This window comes from Calliopsis andreniformis, chromosome 5 (genome assembly GCF_051401765.1).
Source record: "Calliopsis andreniformis isolate RMS-2024a chromosome 5, iyCalAndr_principal, whole genome shotgun sequence".
In the NCBI taxonomy this organism is placed as follows: Eukaryota; Metazoa; Arthropoda; class Insecta; order Hymenoptera; family Andrenidae; genus Calliopsis; species Calliopsis andreniformis.
Genome location: NC_135066.1, coordinates 5134646 through 5157392, shown reverse-complemented (window position 1 = coordinate 5157392; position 22747 = coordinate 5134646). Strand labels below are relative to the sequence as shown.

General features: G+C 49.3%; 1 protein-coding gene across 3 annotated transcripts in view; it reads left to right on the top strand.

The window, feature by feature from the left end:
* Positions 1 to 22747, top strand: part of Hth (Meis homeobox homothorax) — a 392475-nt gene that overhangs the window by 197529 nt on the left and 172199 nt on the right. For all 3 annotated transcript variants that reach the window (XM_076379358.1, XM_076379359.1, XM_076379357.1), the window contains one exon: positions 15275 to 15382. In XM_076379358.1, coding sequence (XP_076235473.1) covers positions 15275 to 15382 — 108 coding nt within the window. The remainder of the gene's footprint in view (positions 1 to 15274; positions 15383 to 22747) is intronic.

Here is a 22747-nt window from a genome sequence, read left to right as displayed (position 1 = left end):
TCGAAAATTCTTCTATGTAATAACAGCAATATGTTGTATGCTATAGCTAACGTAACATGGTCGGTCAGTGAATAGGGCAAGTTCGTCAAAACTGTCAGACACTTTGCAGCTACACGGCGTATTAAACTTTGTGCCCGTTCCAATTCTTGTGGCGTGTTTATAGTTAGCCCCCGTATCGATTGTTCATTACTGTCACAACTCCACCGCGGGAACAGTGTAGAGTCAATCGACGTTGTAACGCAGCCTCGTGTCCGCGCGAAGAAAGCGTCTAATGGAGTTATACAAAAGGATGTGGCAACACTAGCAGCGATTCGAGGCGAGTCGATGAATGATGAATGCGAATAATAGATCAATGAAAGCGGATGCGTCGAAACGCGACGACGAACGTGCGATTTTACTATCAAATCGCGCGGTGAGCATGAGAACCGTGACACGGAATGGAGATTCAAGAAACATTGCAGACTGTTGATAAAATCTACTTTCTGTAAGACTAACCAGCGAACATTATTCCCGTTATCTCGGTTTAGATCGAATCACTCGAGCTTTTTCTCGCGGAGTGAATTCGCGCATCCAGCGCTCTGCCTGGCATCAAACGGTCTGGTAATTGCGAGGTTGCGGTTCGCTTATCGACGACGAAGCTCTACTGCCCCGTCGTTGCCGTTACAATTATTATTCATCTTATCTCGGCCGATTTGCATTATATTTAAATTTAAATACACAGCTCGCTCGTTCCCGTCGCCTTCTCTCCCCCCACCTGTCACCCTCCCCCACTGTTCCCTCCTCTTGGCGTTCCTGTCTCGTTCGAAGGGGGCTACCTTGCCATCCACTGCTCGTAACTCCCGCGACGTAATTGCAGGCCACGCGAAAACAATGCTGAAGTCGATAGGATCACGTGACCAGCCCGAAATAATTCCTGCCTGTTTTCGGCGCGGCCGAATCGCGTGGAACCCCGTGAGAGTTCCGTCGGGACAAGCGGCAGATTCGATGCCCGCTCGCTGGAGGGTGGGGCGAGGACAGTGGTTAATTAAAGTAGGGACGAAGCAGCCAGCCTGTATGTGTGCGTATAATTCCGTCGTGATTCCTCTTTTCCGTTTTCTTCCTGGGGCGTGCGGAGGAAGTCCGCGAAGCACTTGGCTTGCGGTTCTGTGAGAACGCGAGCGTGATCACAGGGCTGGCTAGTAGATTAAGATCCTTTCGAATCGTCATTATGCTGTGCTGCGCAAGTACAATTCTCCGAGCAGTAGAAGTGTACACTTTTCTTCAGACAGACGGTGCTTTAATATTCTTCTAGGAACAAGAGCAATGTATCTCTTAATTTGTATAGGTAGAGTTTGCTCAAGTATTTTCTTAGGCATGTCTGATTCAATAGGAGTCTCGCCTACAAGTAGAATAGGCCTGAAAGTATCTTACGCTCTGACACAACTTCCCTGGAAATTCGCTTTTTCTGTTGCCTTCTGCTTCACCGATTCAGGATCAATTTCTTCCGAGACGTCATCCCAGAATATTTCCTTACAGATTTTCGGATTTCCTTCCTCGCCCTCCTCTGATCGCCGCCCGATCTACTAATATTCCTTCGGACCCTCCATCGGCCGGCACCGTCATAAACATATCGAGGAGAGACTATCGCGCCCCGACCTGCCTCAACTGAAACGTTAGCGGCGAAACGGCGTCGTAAATAACGTCTTAAGTGTAGCGTCACGGCGTCGACCCTCTGCCGGGAGCGTGACCGACCTACGGGAAGTCCTTGCGCCTAGAATAACGAGCAATAAAAGAAATCGTACACCGTTCTCGACACTGTGACCGTAATTTCCGACAGTAGAGCGTCGAGAGCCGCTCTAGGACGTTCCCCGCGCCTTGTAACTCCTCTTCCCAACAATTCATACCCAATAAAGCAAAGTGTCTGAAGAAGAGGAGAACAGCGTTGCTTCGTTGCAATCTATCCCGATAAAAGGCACGGTATCGCTTCGTTCTGCCATTCAGGGGAGAGCAAGAAGAAATAAGAAGGTGGCGTAGAAGGGCGTCGGCGATAAAGGTGACGCAGGGCGTCGCGACGTCCGTCAAGCTGCGCCGGTTGGTCCACCGACCAAGCTTCTTTCCCTGTCTCTCGCCTCTGTCTCTCTATACTCCTCTCTTCCTCTTGATTCTGTGGGCTTCGTGGAGAATCTTCCACCCCTCGCGTCCCACCCCCTCCCCCGTTCTCTTTCCTCGTGTCTCTCGGCTGAAACGAGCGAAATGCTTCTCTCAGGATCAAGGAAGAGCGCAGACTCCAAACGGCACCGGCGACCCCCGTGAATGGCGACCCTCACAAACCAATCGTATTCCCGTTTCCATCCCTCTTCGCTGCCGGAGGAGACTCCGACGGGAGTTTCCCTCCGCGCAACCCTGTCGACGTCGTTACTGTAACCCGGCCTGCCCCTCTTCGTCTTCCCCTAGCCGCGCCGCCAACCCCTGCGACGGCCTAGCTCGACCATCCAACGTTTTCAACTCGACGCTGGTATTTTCGCTGTTCTAATCGTGATCCAGATTATGGGGATCAAAGGAGAACTCCGCGAGTCATCGAACTTCAATTCTTGAGGAATTTCGACGATATTTTGTACGATGATTTTCTGGTTCTCTAGCCCTACATTTTGTCGTTCAAGATTTGAAATTTTCCGCAGTCTTACTTTGTTCAATGAAATGGTCGATGTAATCGAGATTTCATCTTGAATCGACATCTTGCTTCCCCCAGGTCCATCGCGCGTGAATTTCCGTCGAAGGGATTGAAATATACGAGCGCAGCGCGGGAAGGGGATCCTCGCGCTTAACACGATCGTTTATCGTCCGTTACATAATGGAAACGTTGCCGCGTCGCTCGACCATATTATTCGGATCTTGATCGACACGACGGGCACGGTCACCGGCTACGATTTGCAATTATTGTCGACGCCGTTATCGACGCGCACCTGTCGTGTCGCTTCGCTGATAGCCGACGCGCGACTTAACGCGCCGTGTCAGTCACGTGAACGGCCTGTGCACGCGTATCCGGAGACGCGCGTCTATTCATCGGAACTGAGACAAGTCGGAAGTCGAAGTACCAAGGATCTTCCATTCTCTCCGTTTTTTACTGACCCACATATTTTGTTCCGGCATTTCCACCAAATTTCGTGAGGCGCAGTAATCGAAACTGCTGAATTCGACTGTTCCGCGGTAATAGCTGGCCATAATTTTCCGTCGATAATTGCACCCCACGGAATTTATTAGCCAGAAACGGCTGATCGTAAAGCGATCGCCTCGCTATATTTGGGAGTAGTATTTTTCGGGATACTTCCTAGGAAATTATTTCGCAATCTGCTTTCCTTTCTTACGAGTGTTCTTACTTAATTTTTGAGTCAAGTTATTATAACAACAAATTAGCGATACCACAAGTAAGATTCTGATATTTACATAAACTCTACTTTCGTTACATCCACTCTCAAAAAGTAACATAGTTACCAAAGTGTACCTTTCCTAGGACCCCCACGTCATACAAAATAATCAATCTTAAACTTTCTTTCGACGACTACAAAACGTCCACGCTCTTGTATTGGTATTCGACTACGGAAAACGCGCGCGTCCGTTGTATCGGGAGCGATATCGGAACACGGTGGCTTCCGGGCAAAGAAACATAAAGAAATGATGAGGGAGAGGGAGGGGGCGCCTCCGGGACAAAACAGCTGACGCCATGGCTGCCGCCAGCCTCGTTCCTCCATCCCCTTTCCTTCATCCTCCCCCTCGTTGTTCTTTTTCCTCCGTTGCCGCGCAGCTTTCCTCCTCTTCCGCCGTCGTGCCGCCCGAGGGATTTAAAAACAATTCGGTAAATTGCATCCAACTGGGAGAAGCGGAGAAATCGGACTGAAAGAAGTCCGCGGCAGGAATGGCGAGGGGGTATCGTCGTTGCAGCAGCCGCGATATCGTTCCACGGATCTTTTCTGCCACGAAAGTAATTAATGCTGGCGAAGATACGCGGCCAAAGTCGGATTTTCCCTCGCGGAGGAACGAGGAATGTTGAAAATCCTGCGCGGCGGTTTTTAGAGCGGAAAATGAACGGTGGAAGAGACCCTGCGAGTTCCGCCGTGCCATGATCAACACAAACGATATCGTGCAACGTTGATAAAACGTCCACCCAGTGTGTACTGCATGTCTGGGATAAATAGTCTTCGAGGTTTTCTTAGAAAGGAAAAAGAGGCAGCTGATAGTTAAAAATCGTCGAATTCCAGCTGGCGAAATAGTCGAGATCCATTCGCGAGGAACAATTTCCGCCTTTACCAGCGAACGAGATACTGGTGGACGTTGCTGGCGAGTGTCTGGTCGTCTAATCGATTTTCCTGGAACGCCAAGCGTTCCTTGACGAAGTTGTTTGCTGGGGAATTCGATATCCAATGGTTTTCTATACTTTTGCTGTAGCCTAGTACAGCGACTCGGTTCTCTTGTCGTTGTCTATTAATATCGAGCACTCGTTTCCAGGATTTGAATACAAAGTAGCCGGGCTCTAAGTAATTTTATTAAGTGAAGCTTGAGAGGTATTACGCGCGAATAAATACGCGATAGCGGGGCCGAGGCGAATTGATTGGCGGGTGGGCCTAAGGTGAGCCGTAAGAATGCAGCGTCGGCAAAGCCTTTGTGTCTCGCGTTTTAACAAGCCACGGTGCATAAATTAATCCAGAAGCCCGATATCGTTTGATTCGCCGCTGTGCCGCCATGTCCGTCGAGGTGCACCCACCTCCCTCTCTACCTCTATCTCTCTTCCTCTTCCTCTACCTTGCCTCTGTATTTACCCTCCCCACCGGTTCTACTGCTTACCTGCCAATGCACGGTGCACTTCGTGTGTAATACCTTGCGGAGCGTGCATGCACCTTATGCACCCGCCTCGATACACTCTTTTTATGGCCGCCGTGCTACCTTGAATGGTAGCCTCTCCCTTTGACGACGCGGACCGCCGTCCTTACGAAGGGCTGACCACTTTTTTCGTAATATCTGCTCTAGCACGTTAGGCCCGACTCGTGATCGAGAGCCTTGCTCTAGGTGATATAGATGTGTATGTCTTTTTTTTAAACTCAGTTTCTAAGGAAGAAAGCAAGAGTTTCTGGATCTATGTTCATGACTTTTCTTCATTCTTAGAAAGAGTAAAATACAGTAGAAAATACTGAAATACCTTGTATACATATAACTTAAATTTTATAAGAATTGAGAACCTAGATATTATAGACCTCAGAATTTCCCTTAAGTGTGTTTAAAATTGTAGATATTTCAGTTTTGCTTACTATGTTCTAGATTGCTACTTATAGTAATATTGAATGTTTGAAAATTAGTTTCTCAGAGTATTTTAAATACCTATCGATAGCTCGCCATATTGAATCGATTTTCGATTTTCTAGGTTATCCCTGCGCCCCACTGACTAGCGATATATAATCGTCAAAGTGAGTGTCTTAGCGCAAATTATAGTACTGGCTTGGATCTAGATATTTATCGAATACGCGTTTCAAGTGACTAGCTAAATATTCATTACAGTGCTAATCTCGAGAAATTCGCCGATCGACAAACCCGAGATCTCGATCCGAGCAAAATATCGTTGTCGCTTTTTGTCAAGCAACTCGTTTCCCTGTTTGTCTTTTTCATCCCGTCGTTCTTTCCCTCCCCACCTTCTAGTCGACCATTGCCTCCCGCTCGTAGCGTCGTGGATCAATACAGTGGCAAAACGGTAGCCTCGTAAACGTGATCGTGGCTCAATTTCTTGCCTCTTAATTGCCTTTGCTCAACGACGCTATTAGCCAAGAAAAAGTGATTCCTGTTGTCGGGGTTACCTGTGACTTTATTCCCTGCCAGTCGTCTTTCTTTCATCCAGCGTGTACTTATTTTCTTCTTGGTCTTCACCGCTTTCAGCAAATTTTCACTTTTAATTTCCACACGCGTTAACAACAAATGAAACAATCGCGAAAGAGGAATATGTATTGAGACGGGAACTCTTTAGTTCCACAAGTGTCCGATACGTGGCGCTCGAGCTGGATCAACGAATAGTTAGCGTGATGGCCAGTAGTTGGCAGCACGGGCAAGGCGCGTTCGCGCCACGAAAAGCCTGGTCTACTCTGCTGTTTATGGTGATTAATCTTGCGATTTTTCCTCCGCAAATTTAGTAATTGCTGTGAAAGAAATACAGAACAATTGTCGAATATCTATGGTCACATCGTTTTCCAGAGGTAATTAATACTTCTTTTCCTTAACCTTTCTAAAACGTAACGATTATAAAACTCACATTTCCCTTGAATAGTACTTCACTCATTCGTACATCAATCAACTGGTGACAAGCAAAATGTCCTCCTTCGTTTTCCAAAGCGTCATCACTACACTTGAATAGACATCTTCTGTTTGCTCTCGAGTAAGTACACTCCGCTAATTCCTATTAATACCTCAACGTGTGGCACGATTAACAGAGCATAATCGTGGTTCACGTATTTTTATGAGCAATTTGTAACCAATTCCCCTTGGCGTTCGCGACCCCTCTCCACCTTGGCCATCACGTTTGCGTACGTACGCTGGTCGATCGGTCATCCCTTTGAAATATAAACACCAGTGCATTTGCATGTTTTCCGGATTTAATTAGCTTCGATGCGATTATTAATTGCCCGCGGCCGCGGGAGTGGTCGCGCGTCGATACGCTCGCTCGTTGCACCGCTTGTATTTACAATTTTCGTTCGTAAATAACAAACCGTGGCGACGCCGCGGGTCGGATTTTAACGAGGGAATTAATAATCCGGGTGAAGGAAGAGGGGTGGGGGGAACAGAAAAAGGGGAGGGTAGGCGAATTCGAGCGAGCCAAGAGAGGGAGTGAGAGCGAGAAAAGTAACGGCCATGATCGCGCGAGTGAAGCTTTATGGCGACGGATTGACCGCGTTCGATTGAGGTTATCGATACTTCGTTGGAGTTACTTTGTAAGTGGACATTTTTTATGCACTCCCTTCGAGATATCGCTGCGTGGAGGTTGAAAATACAACCGAGTTTCAAATAATTCGCGCTTTTTAACGAGCTCTTTTTCGTTCACTGCGAATGCATAGCGTTCTCGACAAATTCAATATTTGATTTACACGCGTATCGCTCCTCGTGTATTTACTAAATTTATTGTAATGAATTTTGGTTACATTGCATTCAGTTGTAGACGCTCCATATGTGTTTCATTTTGTGTCAATTACTACTGGATAATACAAAATTTATGAAGTAGTCGATCCCTTGCTCGCGCATGCGCAGTCGCGGTCCTCTTTAAATCGTACCGCGCTTTTTGAATTTAATAAGTAATACCATGCTTTAACAGGATGACTTCTGTTAAGTACTTTGTATATTAATCTTACAATTTACAATTCTTTTAGGTTAGATAAAATTCACAGATAATTCTCGGAGTTAAATCCAATGATTTATAAAGTAAAAAATGATAAAAGGTTATACTATTTTTCAAAAGAATTTCCATTTTTCTCTCTCAGTTAAGAGTATCTATCCATTAGAGTCTTCGCAATCTTCTCCATTTGTTCGAGTTCTCGGAAGGAAGTCCGCTAATGGAAAATTCGAGAAAACGATCGTCCAGAATCCCAGTTGTTTTGCGTCTTGGTCAGCTCCGACGCTGATGTGTTTTACTTGTTCCCGGCGGAGCGCGTCGAGCGACGAGCACTGTTTTGCTTTGTTTTTTGGCTGTAATTCAAGCCGGCGCGCAGGGTCAGTCTACCGGGACCCGGCGAGATAGTTTATCATCATTTAGTCCTCCCGACCTGCCGCAACATTTTAAATCTCTCCTATCTCGGCCGTGTGTCGCGCTGGCCGAGGACATATGCTCGAGTGTGCGCGCGACCGCGTCTCCCAGCGAGTCCTCTACGCGCGTTCGAGGAAAAAATCCCCAGCCATCTGCGTCTCTTCATATCTCTCGACTATCGGGAATTAGTTTCTGCACTCGGAACATCTCTCCGTTTGAAATCGCTGTCAATGCTCGGGCTACGTGACTGCATCACGTTAATGAATTTTTAATCTTCAACCCGCGGCGCTGATAGTTAGGGTACCTCGATAAACCGAAGTGAAGCTTCCATTGATTTCCTCTCACGCGTAAATTCTTCCCTTGACTTCGCAAACGCATTTCATTCCATATTACTGAAGAGAAGGTAATTGCTCGCGATGAAATTTTTCTTTTCCTCCTTTATCGAAACGTTCAATCCACGTATTGGAAAAAGCACGTTTCTCTATTCTCCGATTCGAACCGTAGAAACTCCATCCGTCGTAGGATCGAGGGAACGAGGGAAAAAGATCGACTTTCCCCGAAGTGGTGCGTGTAAAAGCGTCTCGATTCTAAAAGTGTATCGAGACTGGTCCGGGCGGTGTCCGTCGCAAATTCCCCGTCGCCGTTTCTCCACGTAACATTAATTCCAGGCCGGCGAGCGTGGAGGAAAGCGTCTCGACGATCGGTATATAAACGAGATATAGACGCGATCTGCCGGTCGGCGGAGTGGGGCAGGGCTGTATCGGCGGTCGGCGCGGGGGGGTAGGAAATTGAGGGGTCTGGGAAAGGGACGTCAAGCGCCGTCGATTCGCCCTGAATTTACGCTAAGTGCACCGCTGTTGCAGCGACGGGACCGGTAATTCGGAGAACGTGGTCCCGGGGTCCCGGGGGCGGGTCGTAGGTCGGCAGGCAGAGTGCCAGAAAGAGAGGAGGAGAGGATCGTGGCCGGGAACAGGGCACACGGTGGTGGTTTGCTCTCGGGCTTTGCGTCCTCCAACGTCCGATTTCAACGTCCTCCATCTCCTCCTCCTCCTCTCTTTCTGCCGCCGCGTTTCCACCTTCTGCTTGCACATGCACACGGATTCGGCATTGTAGCGCTAATTAAACCAGCGCGTGTCACGAGTCACGGGGGCTGACGTCACTCTGTGATTCCTGGCCACCTCCGAACCGCCCAACCACCTACTCGTCCACCTTCTGTGTTCCGTTCGGCCCCTAGCTTCCTCTCTGCCTCTTCTGCCGTCCCCACGCCACTGCTTCGCTGCCGCCCGCGAGCCGACTGGCTTTTGGCTGCCATCGATCAAACGGCCTCCGCTGCGGGCTACGTTTATAACTCGGCGAACAATCGGACGTGGGTACGGACTGGGCACCGCTGCACCCGGACCCAACCAGAATTTCCCTCGGCCTGTTTTCTTCCGTCGACGCGACGATAATTCACCCTTCGTTTGTTGATACAATGGAACGCGCGGCTTCGACGGCGGTCGGTCGATCGCCAGCGTGGAACAGACGATATAGTCCACTTGCGATGATTTCAAGGTTGTTTAGAGAGAATTACAGAATTAGAGAATTTTAGAGAACTTGCAAAAGGAAGATTATGGAGAACCCAGGTTTTGTGTTAGGACAGGTTTCAGTGGTTCAGTTAAATCGGTTTTTTCTGACTTGAGTACTCTGAGCTTCCTATTACTAATCTTCTCGTAATAGTTCCTATCAGTAGAAGTGCTTTTTACTGAAGATTTTAATATTTTTAGTGACGAAAATTCTGAAAATTTTTAACTTTATTTCACACCTTGTACTCTGCTTCTTCTTGAATCCCCTCATCTCTCTCGACTTTCTACTTATCAGGTCACAAAAATTCATCGAACGATGTCTAACGATTAGAAAGCCAGCGCAAGGTGGCAACCTTTAACCGCATCCGCGCTAAGTGGCAATGTAAATTCGGCCGTCACGAGGCAGTGTTAATTGTGGATTTGCGTTTTATAGAGGAAGTCGCGAAGCTCGGTGCCCTCACCTGTCCCCGTTGAGTTACGTTAACACCTTTGTTCGATGTTATCGTCAGCGGCCAGGTTGCTTCGGACTCATTTCCATTACGCGTTTAATGGTGGTCTCAGGCTCCCGCGACACGGCGCGGCGTTTCTACGTTCGTCAGCCGCGCCTACGCGCGCGATCGGGGTTTACTTGGCTCGCGCCAAGAATCGGGCTCGTTCCCCGCTTATCTTTATTCCTTTTAATAACGTTCGTTCGGTCCGGCGCGCGTGTCGCGTTATCGCCGTCGTATCGACCGCGTTGCATTTTCATTTCGCGGTTGTTAACCGCCTCGTTTACGCCACCCGCCCTCTACTTCTTTTCGATGCTCCGTTCGACGCACGATTATGCCAGATCGCCGCGATTAGGCCTCTTTTACGACTCGATCGGAGGAACCGTGATTGGCACGGTTCGTAAGTTTCCAGTTTTTAACTCGATCCAGAGGATCGGTTGCCTCGAGGCTTTTCTAATTAAATTATCGTGCTGGGGCGGGAGAAGATGCGGGGATAATCGTTCTGAGGCGAGGGCAGCTCTGTCACGGTCGGATGGAGAACGGAAGAAGGCGAGATAGCGAAAATCGCGCGGCGTGCTGCTTAAAATTAATTACCATGCCGGTCGGTCAGTGAAGTCGTCCGGCTCATCCGACAGCCGGCCATTACAAACCGCGCGTTCTGTTTATCAATTTGAATTCGAAAGACGAAGGCGGCGGACGACGAGTCCTCCGCGGCTCGCAACAAATTACGTTTATCGGGCGTCATTAATCACCTCGCGTCTCGAACATCTGCGAACGGCACCCGCCCCCCGTCGGGAAAGACACCGCTGCTGACCACGAATAGGAAACGTGTGCTGAGAGCTTTCAAGCGCTGGAAAATTCTGGAAAATGCTGATAGATCGAACTAGACTAAGTAGTTATTATCATTTTATTAAAAAACAGCTGATCCTCCAGAAACCTAGGGCTAAATAGAATTCACTTCTCTAAAGAAACAGTAGACAGGTAAAGCAGAGGCTAAAGTCGAACTTGGGGGCGGTATTTAAAAATCTTCAGGAACTCTGAAACAATCGAGGTATCTACTCTTAGCAAAGTTATTTCAAGTCCGAATCACAAACCAAAGCAAAGATCGCTCAAAGTCAGGAATCCAAGGAAGCTCTGCTCGACTAAAATAAACGTATCGAGGTGTTCTTTGTCGTCACCTCGGGACAAAGGGAGCGGATGCAAGGCCGCTCCTCCTCCGCGTAATTGAGACAAGCGACCGCGAGGTGTCGACGTCGAGGATTATTCGAAAATAATTTTCGCCGGCGTACGTACGACACGCCCGGTTTATCCGCTGATCTACGGATTACCTTCGAACGAAGGCGCGCGAGATGGGGAGAGAGAGTGAAAGATCGAGGATACCCATCTGGAATAAATTTTGTTCTGGTAATGCCGGTGGGTGGTATGGACCGAGGCGCTAAGGTTAGACAGAGGTTACGAGGGAAAGGAAGAAGGGATGGAGGATGAGGAACGTGGAAAGAGAGAGAGGCGGAAAGAAACGGATGGAGAGAGACAGAGGAAGCGGCAGGAGGAGAGCAGGTGCAAACTTGGCCTGTCAGGAAGTCGCTTACAGCTCGAGGACAAAAGCTTCCCTCGGGACTCGTGCGAGCCTGGAAGCAGGACTAGGAGGCCTGGATAGAGAAGACGCTAGCTTGGAAGAAGGTTGAAGGTGGCGCGAAGAGGGGCAGGACGAGCCTAACTGTGAAATAACAGGGTGGCCTCCTCAACCCTCGTTCCGTGGATACGAGTCTCGTACGTCACTTCCTTACGGCGGAGGGCGGCGTCTGAGGGTGGAAGCAGGTTATATTGATTTATTTATACCGAGGACGCAACCCCAATACGATGGGGTTATTGGGAATGTATCTATATCCGGCCTGCGGCCTCGTCTACGTATCCCACGACTGATGGATCCACGTTACGCCCACGCCTGGATGCATATCCACTCTCGCGCATTCTTCGGACGCTTAGCCACGCTAAAGATTCACGCGGAAACTCGTTTCACGCTGTTCCTCGGATGCAGATGGCTGTTTTAATAAAATGGAAAGCAGAGGTCGTAAAAGGTGTTCCGCTTCTATCTTTGAAACTCTATAGCAAGATACGGAGCAGTCTTGAGTGTCTGGAGTCAAGCTGGGTCGAGAAAGATTCCGAATGGATTACGAAACCGATGACAGACAGCGAAACGAAGAAACGCGATGAGCCAAGATTCTAATTGAGAATATCCAAGGGATTGGTCGACGAAAAGGTTCAACGAACCGCCCGTGGGTTGGAGGCACGACGACTGTTAACTCGGGTGAATCAGTGGACCAGATATTGCACCGATGAAGGATCCGTGGCTGGACGAATCACGCTTCAATTTACTAGCGAGCGTGTGCGGTAAAAATAAACTCGGAGCAGGAATTGGCGCGCGTCGAATTGATCCTCCTGATTCGGACGACGCCGAATCGTTCACCTCTCGTTCTTTCCTCTCCGACCTCGTCTGTTACATGACTCGACCGCGTGGCATGACTGTCGCTAACACGCGAACCCCGAAGTTAACCCGCAATTTAGCCACAGCGATCGTTCAAAAGAGACGTCTCACTTGATGCCACTTAAACGAATCTACCCGCTCGCGGGAGTGGCTCGTGCTCGTTTCCAGATGCGACGATTGCTCGGCCCAGAACCACGGAATCGGTCGTGATTAAAGTTTCAGAGGACGGAATAATTCATAACGCGGTTTCGAGCGCCTCAATGAATTCGGATCGTCGCTTTCGTATCTGCCACGACGCCGTGGAGTTCCCTCGAATTCAATTATTCGACCGTGGCTGACGCTATGGTCCATCGACCATTCCTCGCGTAATGGGTATCTCGTAAAGGTTAACACCACGTAACCTTTAAAATTTTTATTTTTTGCGCTGGCTCAAACGGAACTTACTTAGATCTGAGTAGACTGACGAATTGTAAGAAATTGTGGAGGCTCTTTTGTAAAGATGTTAATGCCCTTATAAGTCAATTTTAAGAGAGCTATAACGACCCATACCTATAGTTACCTTAATCTCTAAGCAAAATCAAAAGACTAGTATGGAAATTGCTGATAAATGGGAATTTAAAGTTCGCAATTGTTCGCCACTGGCCACTGTATACTTTTCTATTGTAGAAAACTGCCACAGGCGGAATCCGTGGTATTTGAGGCATAAGCATTGCAGGAATTCCGGGACGTCTTTCAGAATTCCCACGATAAATCATGGTTATAGGGTTGACGGGGTGACGCGTATGATTACACCCTGTCTCTTAGTGGCTATAAATTTCTTGTTGGCCGCTCCACCTCCGCTCTAGGATTCTACAGGTATCCCGGAGTCCCGTTTCATCGAGGACTTCGGGCGTAATTGTGACGGCACCGTTTGCCAGCTTCTAATAGGTCGGCAACGAAGCCGTCTGACTCCGATAATCCTGATCTATCGTTCGTTCCTACTCAGAGCTTGGAGAGGCGGGATTCCATCGACGAAATGGTCGTCTATTTCCCCGAGGACACGAGTTCGCTTCGCTGTTTAGACTCGCATTGGAGAATCCACGATCCTCGGTCGCGAGGCCTTGTCTCTATTATCCCAAAATATTGCCAAGCGTGTGTCGCATGGTTCATCTCCAGAAATTCGTCTCAGGTTGATCGTGAGTTAAGCGTCGTCGGATCTCTAATCTCCTCGTCATTAACGCGAACCCAGCTGTCCCTCGAGCTCTAGGGATAACCATCACTTTCGAATCACTGGTTCAGCCCTGTCATTTGGCCAGGCCACAAATTAACGCGAGTAATAACCATAACCGTAACGTACGGTTAAACGCGCCTTTTCGTCGGGACCTAGGATTCGAATTTCGTCTGTGTTTTTAAATCCATTAGCCTCTTAAATCACTGTTCGAGGAATGAGGAACGCCTCGGACAAACATAGTTTCTCAGTGATACTGTGATCAAATCAAAAGTTGCTCAGCAATTAATTAAGATCCCCGAGGACTAGGTTTGTGGGTTTCAGAGGCAGGACGCGTAATATCGTGGTGGCGCGTCGAAGCAATCTTCAACCTTTCAAGAATATAATTTTCGCCAGGGGGTTGGTCGCTATATTTCCAAGATAAGACTATAGTGCTCCGTCGGATCCATGGCCCGGGCAAGACCCTACTCTCTCGTGTGAAATTACTTCGCTCCGCGGCTTACTCTTATCCCCCGGTGCCACCCTTTCTTACCGTGTATCCTCATTCAGCCGGGATCTCCGTGGAAATAAAGTAGATACCTTTCCTATTTTCGCATCCAGAAAATTGCAATACCTTCGCTACAGGTCCCGCAGTTTCTGTCCGTCTTATAAATCAGTCTCAGGCTGCCGCGTTAATCGCGTCGCTGGCCTCGCCGTCTCAATTACGTTTCCCTGTTGTCCCGAGGTGATGTCAATTTTCCTCGTGGTAACTCGGTGATTCATGAGAATACTAACATAGCCCAGAGAAACGAAGCTTTTCTGTTTATTTCTACCAATTTTTCCTGAATCAAGAACACTGTGAGAAATATCTGTAATCTATAGCTGTGAGCAAAGCAGCAGAAATCACATACTGTGTTTAAAATATTGATGCTCGAATATTTGTAACTTAACCATGCATACCCAAATGTTCTTAAGCTCCCTGAACTCAATCTTTTTTTATGAAAATACAAATTCAGTCTTCTGGACTTCAAGAAACTACAAACTCCATCCATCGTTGACGCTGCAATAAAAAACTTTGAATAGAGAATCATTGAGTATGAATCGCTACTTTCTCGCCTGGCCACGTATCCGTCTCGCTCGTTCCGGTAGGCGGTGAACGTTGGTTTGAGCAAGTGCCGGCCCTTAAAGCAACAAGCTCCTCGCGCGTTTATCTAATTATTATAATTGCACGATCATTCTTGGTCGAAGGAGCCGTGGCAGGGGTGAGATCGCATGCCGGTCGGGCAGGCTGGTCAGCCGGGAAAAAGAAGGATAGAAATAACGGGATATATATGGAGCAGCACGCGATAGGATCTCCCGGTCGAAGTCGTGATGCAAACGATCACGAATTCTTTGGTCCCTTCGTACGTATCGTCGGTTTTCAGCATTCTTTCGCTGACGCAGCCCCGCGTAATAACTGTTCCGCGTTTATTTTTGCACGAGGATCGATCGTTCGTCGCGTTATTGCCCACCGTGATTCCCTTTTTCGTCACGAATTTATGCTTTTCATTAGCTCCCGAGTGGCAGCTCCCGAAATCGATCCCCATTCATTCGAGATTCGTTCTCCGAGGGTATAATTCATCGTTCCTCCTCTCCCTCCCTTTTCCTCTCCGTACTCCTGTTATGATGCAAATTCGATTCTCTCTCTTTGTCTCACGTACTTTGTATCATTTTATAAGCGAGGCGACCGTGAGCGCTCCCTTCGCTGTGTGATGATGAGAGACAGTGATTTTAACGTGGTTTCGTTGTTTTTCTTTGCTTCAGGTAAATGGTGTCCGCGTAGGGAATGGAGTTCGCCGCCGGACGCGCAGCGAGCGGCGAGCGACGCGCGTCGTGGCGTTCTTTACTCTTCCGTCTTCCTCGGTAGTCCCGGTAAGTCTTACGAATTCTCATCTCTCTTCTTCACTTATATTTCTGTCTATCTACCTTTCTCTCTCTTTCTATCTCTCTCTCAGTCTACCTCATTCTCTCTGTCTCTTGAAACTTTCACCCTTCCCAAATTGAATATCTCTGCGAAATATGGCTCGAGTCGCGTTGGCGCTCTCTTTGCGCATTCCACCACGCTCGCGCCGAACTCCCGTTAAATTTTGCCGCTCCTCGTACGTTATCCTTAATTAAACGGAACGCCTCGACTTGTTCGACGGCCGTGCTGAGTTCTCACATTAATCGCGGTCGAGGTTCGCGAGTCGGCACCGTTTCGCGCGTGTAGCGCGATCAGGGGACACTCGCCGCCCGTTTAGCGTACCCTCTTCGATCGGCTACGATTAATCGACGGCCAGCCGCTGGACGCCGCTCGATCGTGCGAGGAAATCGAAGAAATTAATTGGGGGAGGGGGCAAGTGCACGCACGTAAAGGGAGCGACGCGTGTGTGCGTGCGCGCGCGATACGCGGCCCCCGGTGGGAGGAGCGCAATCGTTCGCGGCATAAACAAGTTTTAATCGTGCCTCGGGCATTCGACGCGTTGAATAAATATTGATATCGGGTGACGCGACGGCCAATCAGAATCGGGGCTTATAAAACAAGCCGCTTACACCTCCGCCTGTCTATCGCGCCGCACACGCGCGCCATCTATTTCCGTGGACCGCCGTTACGCCGTTATCATTCTCGGCCTCGATACGTGTCAGAGAAACGAGTTCATGGAAGAAAGGAGAGGGGCGATTTCTTAGGTAGAAGTGCTTGGGTGCAGTATGAGACGTGAGTTTTTTCACTTCGTGGGTCTAGTTTTGAAGGTGTAGGCGTAGGTGGAATGATTCCTGGTTTTCGAAATTTAGATTTATTTCTTGATGGTGTCTGTATCCATGCAAAAGATGGATAGCAATGGGAGTAGCCAGAAAAACCGGAAAAGATCATGTGGTAGTCACCTATATAGATCAGTAGAATCATCGATCCTGCTCAATTTTGCTCGCGAGCTTTTTCTTTTCGCGAGCTCGCGATGGCTCGCGGCGTGGCGGCCAACTATATCGATATGCCCGTCTAATTCCCGCGGAAACGATCGCGAGATGCTGTCTATCTTCGATTTCTCCTTTAATTAAATTACGTGGCCGCCAAGGAGCTCGCCGATAAGAGGACGTAAATCACTTTCAGTCGATAACTAATCGAACGATTCCGAGGGACGTCGAGGGTCCCTCGTCGTCGTCGTTGTCGTCGTGGAAGACAGGAGTATCGCGCATGCGCTCAGCCCGTCGCTTCCCCCTTTTCTCCCTATCACGATGTTCCTCTTTCCCTCTGGTCTCTTCCTCTTCGTTCGAAGGAACGGAGGGAATATGAGCGAATGCCAGAGGTAGAGAGAAGCTTGGCCTGCCGACTCGAGAGGGAGAGACCGGCGAGGGGGGTGGGCAGAGGGGGATGAAGAGAGAGGGAGAATCGGCGAGGTGGTCGGGAGAGAAAGGGACGGGAGCGCTTGGGAGGACGAAGGAGACGAACAGAGGGCAAATGAAGGTGAAAGAGAGAAGAGAGGCGTCTCCATAGCAACGAGCCGAGGCGGGAATGCGACGGTAACCATGGCAGCCGCGGGTTACTCTCTCTCCAACCTGTCTCTCCCTCTCTTCGTTCTCTCCTCTCTTCATCTGGACCTCTTCCTTCCGCCCACGGATCGAGCACGAGAGCACCGACAGATCCGCGAGGAGAAGAGGTGGAGCAGACACGGAGCTGCGCTCTGGAGAAAGCTTCTGCTTCCTTTTCGCTTTTTCTCCCTCCCTCGGCCTTTTCTTTCAATAATAATAACGCGTCCTTGTTCCGCGCGCCCACAGACACGGTACTGGATAAATAAATAAGAAGAGAGGGTAATTGTGGGCTTAGTCGCGATTACCACACGAGAGGACCAGCCGCAGAGTTTAATCTTGAGTACAATAAGGGCTCGTTGGACGGAGAATAGAAATAATAACAATAATAGCGCAATAATATGCTGGAACAAGAAAGCTTGGGACTCGGAAAGCGCAGTGCTGAACCACTTGCGCTTGGAGGGTTGCCTTCCTGTGGAAGGGTGAAAAGGAAACACGGTTCTTTAAGGGAGCCACGTTGTTGATCGAGGTGTCTTCTTTGTCCTGCCTAATTGAATCTTGGAACTAGTTACTTCTTGAGTACCTTTTCTGTATATATTTCTTTTTACTATTTTTGAGTTTTTAATAGTTGTTCTTCACCGAATTCCCAAAGCTTCAGAGTAGATTAATTGATGCAGGAATATAATAGTTGCAGCCACACGTCATCGCCCACGTTTCCTTCATTTTCGTTTCATCGTTTTCCTTCTGTTCCAGCTTCCATTTGTTCAGCCGTCAGGTCGTTCCACATAGCGGCGCGTTAATATTGTTTTTAAAAAGCGGCCGGTAGCCGCATTAATTAATCGAAATACGGAAACAGGGGTGGATAAATTTTATCTCTACCGCGCAGCCGGACTGTTAATAATGAATCGTTAATGCTAATTTTTGATTTATGCGTTCATAATCTTTCCCCTCGACGCGTCTCTCTGCGGCCAACATCTCCTCCCACCATGCTCCACGTTTTTGAATGTAACGCCGATACATCGATGACTGAATTAAACGACCGACCGGAAGCGCGGGATAAATTTTGTTGCAGGATGCGTCCGGTTATTAATAATGTCCATTTCCTAGCGATTCGTTAATAGGCGTGATACCATTGACAATTTACGCACCCCTCCTTTTGTCCGAAACTTTCCCGCCAAAAGTTCGATCTCCATAATTCCACTTCCCCTTCCGGTAGTGTTTAAAACGAGAACTCCTACTCCGAGAAGTCTCCGAAGAATGGAACAGTGGAATAGACTTCGCTCGGTTTAATGGAAAAGTTCCCAAGGCGGAGAGCTGCCAGGCGCTCACGTTTTCGCTCGAGCAACAAGAAGCGAAGGGCCGCGTTGAAAAACCGTGAGGACGGCGCTCGCGTGCGCTCGCGTGCGCGCGTTTAGCGCACGTAGTTTAAAAGCTGTCGACATTCTTCGACGCGGAAACGTGGCTCGCCAGCCAACCAGTCGCGAGGGATCCTAGACGGAACAGCTCTCCTCTGATTATGTATGAGTGTCGAGGAATCCCGGGATTCCAGGCGTCGCTTAACTCGCGATACGTCGACTGTCCCTGCTGAAAATCGAGGTTCTACGTCGACGGCATTAGCGCCGTCTACATCTTCCCCTGACAATGTATTTTCGTCGGGCCATCCATTAGGGGTAGTCCATTTCGGGCCACCTTAATGCGTCGCGGCTCTTGTTTTCAGTTCGCCGAAGTTACCAACCGTTCGAATGGAAATTTTCCTCCGATTCTGCTCGCGAGAAGTTCTCGGCTCGACGAACTCAAATGCTGGCGAACTCGTTCCGTGACCTCGTCCTAATTCGTTTCCTCCCTCTCCACTCCAGTGCGATCTTTTTTTTCCCAACAGGTCCGAAATCCCTGACGTCAATCCCGGTCGCTCCGTTTATCTCCGCGGGGATAGGAATTCCTCGATCCCCCAACTCGTTGCTCTGGACCGCGAGAAAATAGACCTCGCGAGAAATCTTGGTCAGACGAGGTTGCGCGACCACGTTATCTCGTATTTTTTCTGAATCGAAACGACGTTCGTCAGGGATCTTTAAAGTGGGTCACGAGTCGTCGGGGAACTTAAGTGCCGCTTAAATTTCGCTCGGCTCCGAAATAAATTCGACAGCGGCCGAGGAAGAACGGGTCTCGTCCCTCGTGGAATTTTCGAGCAGGGGGTGCGACGAAATAAATTACCAGCGTGGCCGCGGGACAAATTCGTTGAAATTCCGTCGAAAAGCTACTTGACCGCTCACTCACGGCAGATCTCGTTATGGTTTCCCTGAGAGTAGTGGATTTCGAGAGAGGCGCGAGCGACCGAGAGAGGAACGAAAGGGGCGAGTTCTGGGAATTTCTCTTCGTTTGGTTTTTCGTGGCTCGCATATCACCCCCTACCTATTCTGGGCTAACCCTCTCCTTCGCCACCCTTCCACGCTGCAATGGCACACGGCATGGCTCCCTTTTCCGGCGAGTGTAGCGTAATGTAAGGGTTGCGCCCGCGTCGGCGGTGCTCGGGGGGTGAGAGAGTTTAAAACCCCTCGGGGCTTGAGGTCCAGGCCGGTTAGATTTATCGGATGTTTTGGTTGGCGGCCATTGTTAGCCGTTCTCCCTTCACCCTCTTTCCCTCTTTCAGTGTGCTCTCCACGGCCAGTGGCGTAGTCGTTTCCGTCCGATAGCGAGGCGTTTTTTACTCGTTTTTATGCGCACTCGAATGCCTGTCGACCGTTCACGGGTATCGGGATCGAAATTCGAGGCGGTAAGAACGATCACTGTTTCGTACCTCGAATCGAAATTCGGCGTGTTTGACTTGGTTAAAGGTTCCCTGGATTTGTTTCGAATAGTATATCACAGCGTTGTGGAATAGAGCGAGCGAGATATTCCTATAGAATTCAGAAGTGGAGTTCGGTGATTGGTGGGAAACTTTAGAAGCTACGCTACTGCACACGGTCCTCGTTGCGCAAACACTCGTTCCGCTTCCAGGAGAATCTCTTCGCAACGCGGACTCCCCCGCAGCCCCTCCGCTATTGTACACGGTGGTTTGAACGATGTTCAAGCTCACGGGCCGCGACCCTTCGGTTCAACCCTCCCGACCGCAACCCTCTCCGCCCCTTCTAACCGGCACGTCGCGATTCGTCGTGGAAACCGTGAAACGCTGTCTCCTCTCGCGATCGATGCGTTCCTGGGTAATTGGTTGACCTTAAAAGGGAACTTCCACCGGTCTAATTGCGAACCCAAATCGCGCTCGTGTTTCTACGCCTCTCTAAATTCTCAGCAGTAGAAAGTGCTACGCTGGAACTAAATTTTGTCTTTCTTATTTCCGCGTTGACTGAAATAGTCAAAATAAAAATAGTTACAGAGAATGGAGAAGAGTCCTCTTATAGTTCCGTGAAGACTTACTAAAAAATGTATGGCACAATTAAATTCTGTTATATTTGAAGTGAATTTAATTTCAAAAATCGAACAAAATTGTACGCGAACGCTTCAGAAACTAATGTTTCAAGATTCTAGACCCTTCTTACTTCTGAACGGTGCGCGTTCAAAAATGAAACGCGCTTCGAAGATTCATCTTCAGAGTCTTACTCCTTACGGAAGGGAATTCATCGGGTTATACAATAGTGGGTCCACGTAGGAACGATGGAGGAGGCAGGGTTTCTCTGGCGAGGCCGCACAGGGCCACCTCGTGTTCTTCGATTAGCAGGAGACCGACCCGACCATGACCTCTCTCCTCTCCTCTCCTCGTCCGCGGCGCACCATGCCATAGGTGGAGAAGATTCCCTCTTTCGTTCCCTCTCGTTCCCTTTCCGTTTCTCTCGTGCTCCATCTCGCGGCACTGATTGGACGATCCATCACCGGTGCGCGTCTCTCCTTCTCTCTCTCTCGGTTTCGTCCACTCTCCCCTGGCCCTCTTTCTTTCTCTCCCCTTGTCTCGCCTTCCTCTCGTTTCCTGTGGAGCCTCTCTCGCGGAGGAATCGGACACACGCTCGTGCACATGTACATATATGTGCACCTATGTACTAACGTAGATAGACGAGTACATGAGCGTATGCAGCAAGCGTAGAACGCTCGTGCGATTCGTACGAAATATTCCGAGGTCAAACTTTGAAGCTGCTTCCAAACCCGAAGCCATTTTTCTGACTTTCGGCGAGGTTTGTGGTATCCACTTTCATCGGTGGTAATTTGCAACTTTTGAATGGGTATATGTGGGCACTATTATGGCGAACAAAGTGTAAGAATGTTCGCCGACGCGTGCACTCACGTAGTCACGCATGCAGTCAGTCGGCAACAGGAACATCGACGAGTCGCATACCAACAAGCATCGCTAGAGGGGCAGCTATTCCTGAGGGTGGGAGGATAATTGGAGGTTCCTATGGACGCAGAAAATGTCTGGTTCCGAAGCTCGATGACGAGCATAGCCACGCAAACTGAAGCGAAAGAGGAGTTACAAAGAGACAGAGGGAAGACAAGAAGGGTAGAAAGAATGGGTCGCTCTTTTGTTACACAAAGCGTAGAATGATGATATATAACCAACTTGGTACTTGACGCATGACTTTATTTTCGAGTCACAGTTACCTCCGTGCTCCATTAATCAAGCATCACCTTGAAGCCTCCACATCGCGACGGTATCCTATGAGTCACTTTAAACTCGCGCAGGCTTGAGTAACAGCAAGGTAGCCGCTTTGAACGCTTCCTCGAATCTACTTCTCGATGCCCACATACGTTTCGCGTAATTGACAAGTCGCAGCGGGGCGCGCGAAAACGAGGATCGGAGGGATTAAAGGCGAAGGAGATAGGGAAAATCGGAGGACGCCGGGACAATCGAGGCGTCACGTGACGATTCGGCGAGTTAAAAGGAGAAAAGGAGGGCGGGGAAGAAGTAAGGAGACGAAGAAGGAAGGCAACAGGCCGATAACCGTGATACACGTCGCGGGATATACACAGGCGTGCTATCCGCGGTCCGTATTCATTAGTTCCTTACTCAAAGGCACGGAAATAGTTCCGGAGTTGCGGGAGGCACAAAGCACAAAGCTCTGTCGCGAAACAATGAGAGATAGCGGGGGAGCGAGCAAGGAGCGAGAGGTGGAACCGTGACATAGCGCAGCGATAGCCGCGAGAGGGAGAGAGGCGTGCAGATTTCATGAAGTCGAAGATAGGCACAATGGTTTAGCTCGTGAGAGCGCAGCATTTCGCTCTCTGTCCTCCTCCTTTCGGCATCCACCCTGTTTCTTCCGTTTCCCCGACTCTCTGCAATATTCATATGTGTTGAATATATTAATGCGCCGAGAGATATGTAAAGCGCGTGTGACTGGGAGTCGCGCTCTCGCTTCGGTGGCTGCCGCTGGCTGCCGCTGGCTGCAATATTACTGAAATGTGTCTCGGAGCGTGCCCATGTGCGGCTCCGATATTAAACAGCAGCCGTCGTTGCATCTGCGTTTCCCAGCTCCCACACGCTCCTCCACCTACGCCTCGCGAGTTTCGTCTCTTCCGCTTCTGTGCTCCTTTCGCCCTCCATCTCTCTCGCCGTCTTTATTCCCTCTCGCGAGGCAGCCTGTACCTGCGATATTTTCCGAAATATGAAAATCCGCGGGTCGGTAGTTCGTCACCTGGAACGCAGCGTTCCTCGCACCGGGTGTACGTAATGGCTAGGTAACCTTGTTCCCCCTGCTATCGAATCGCAGCCATTCTTCCATTAGACTCCGTGACCTTCGTACTTCCTCTTGCGTA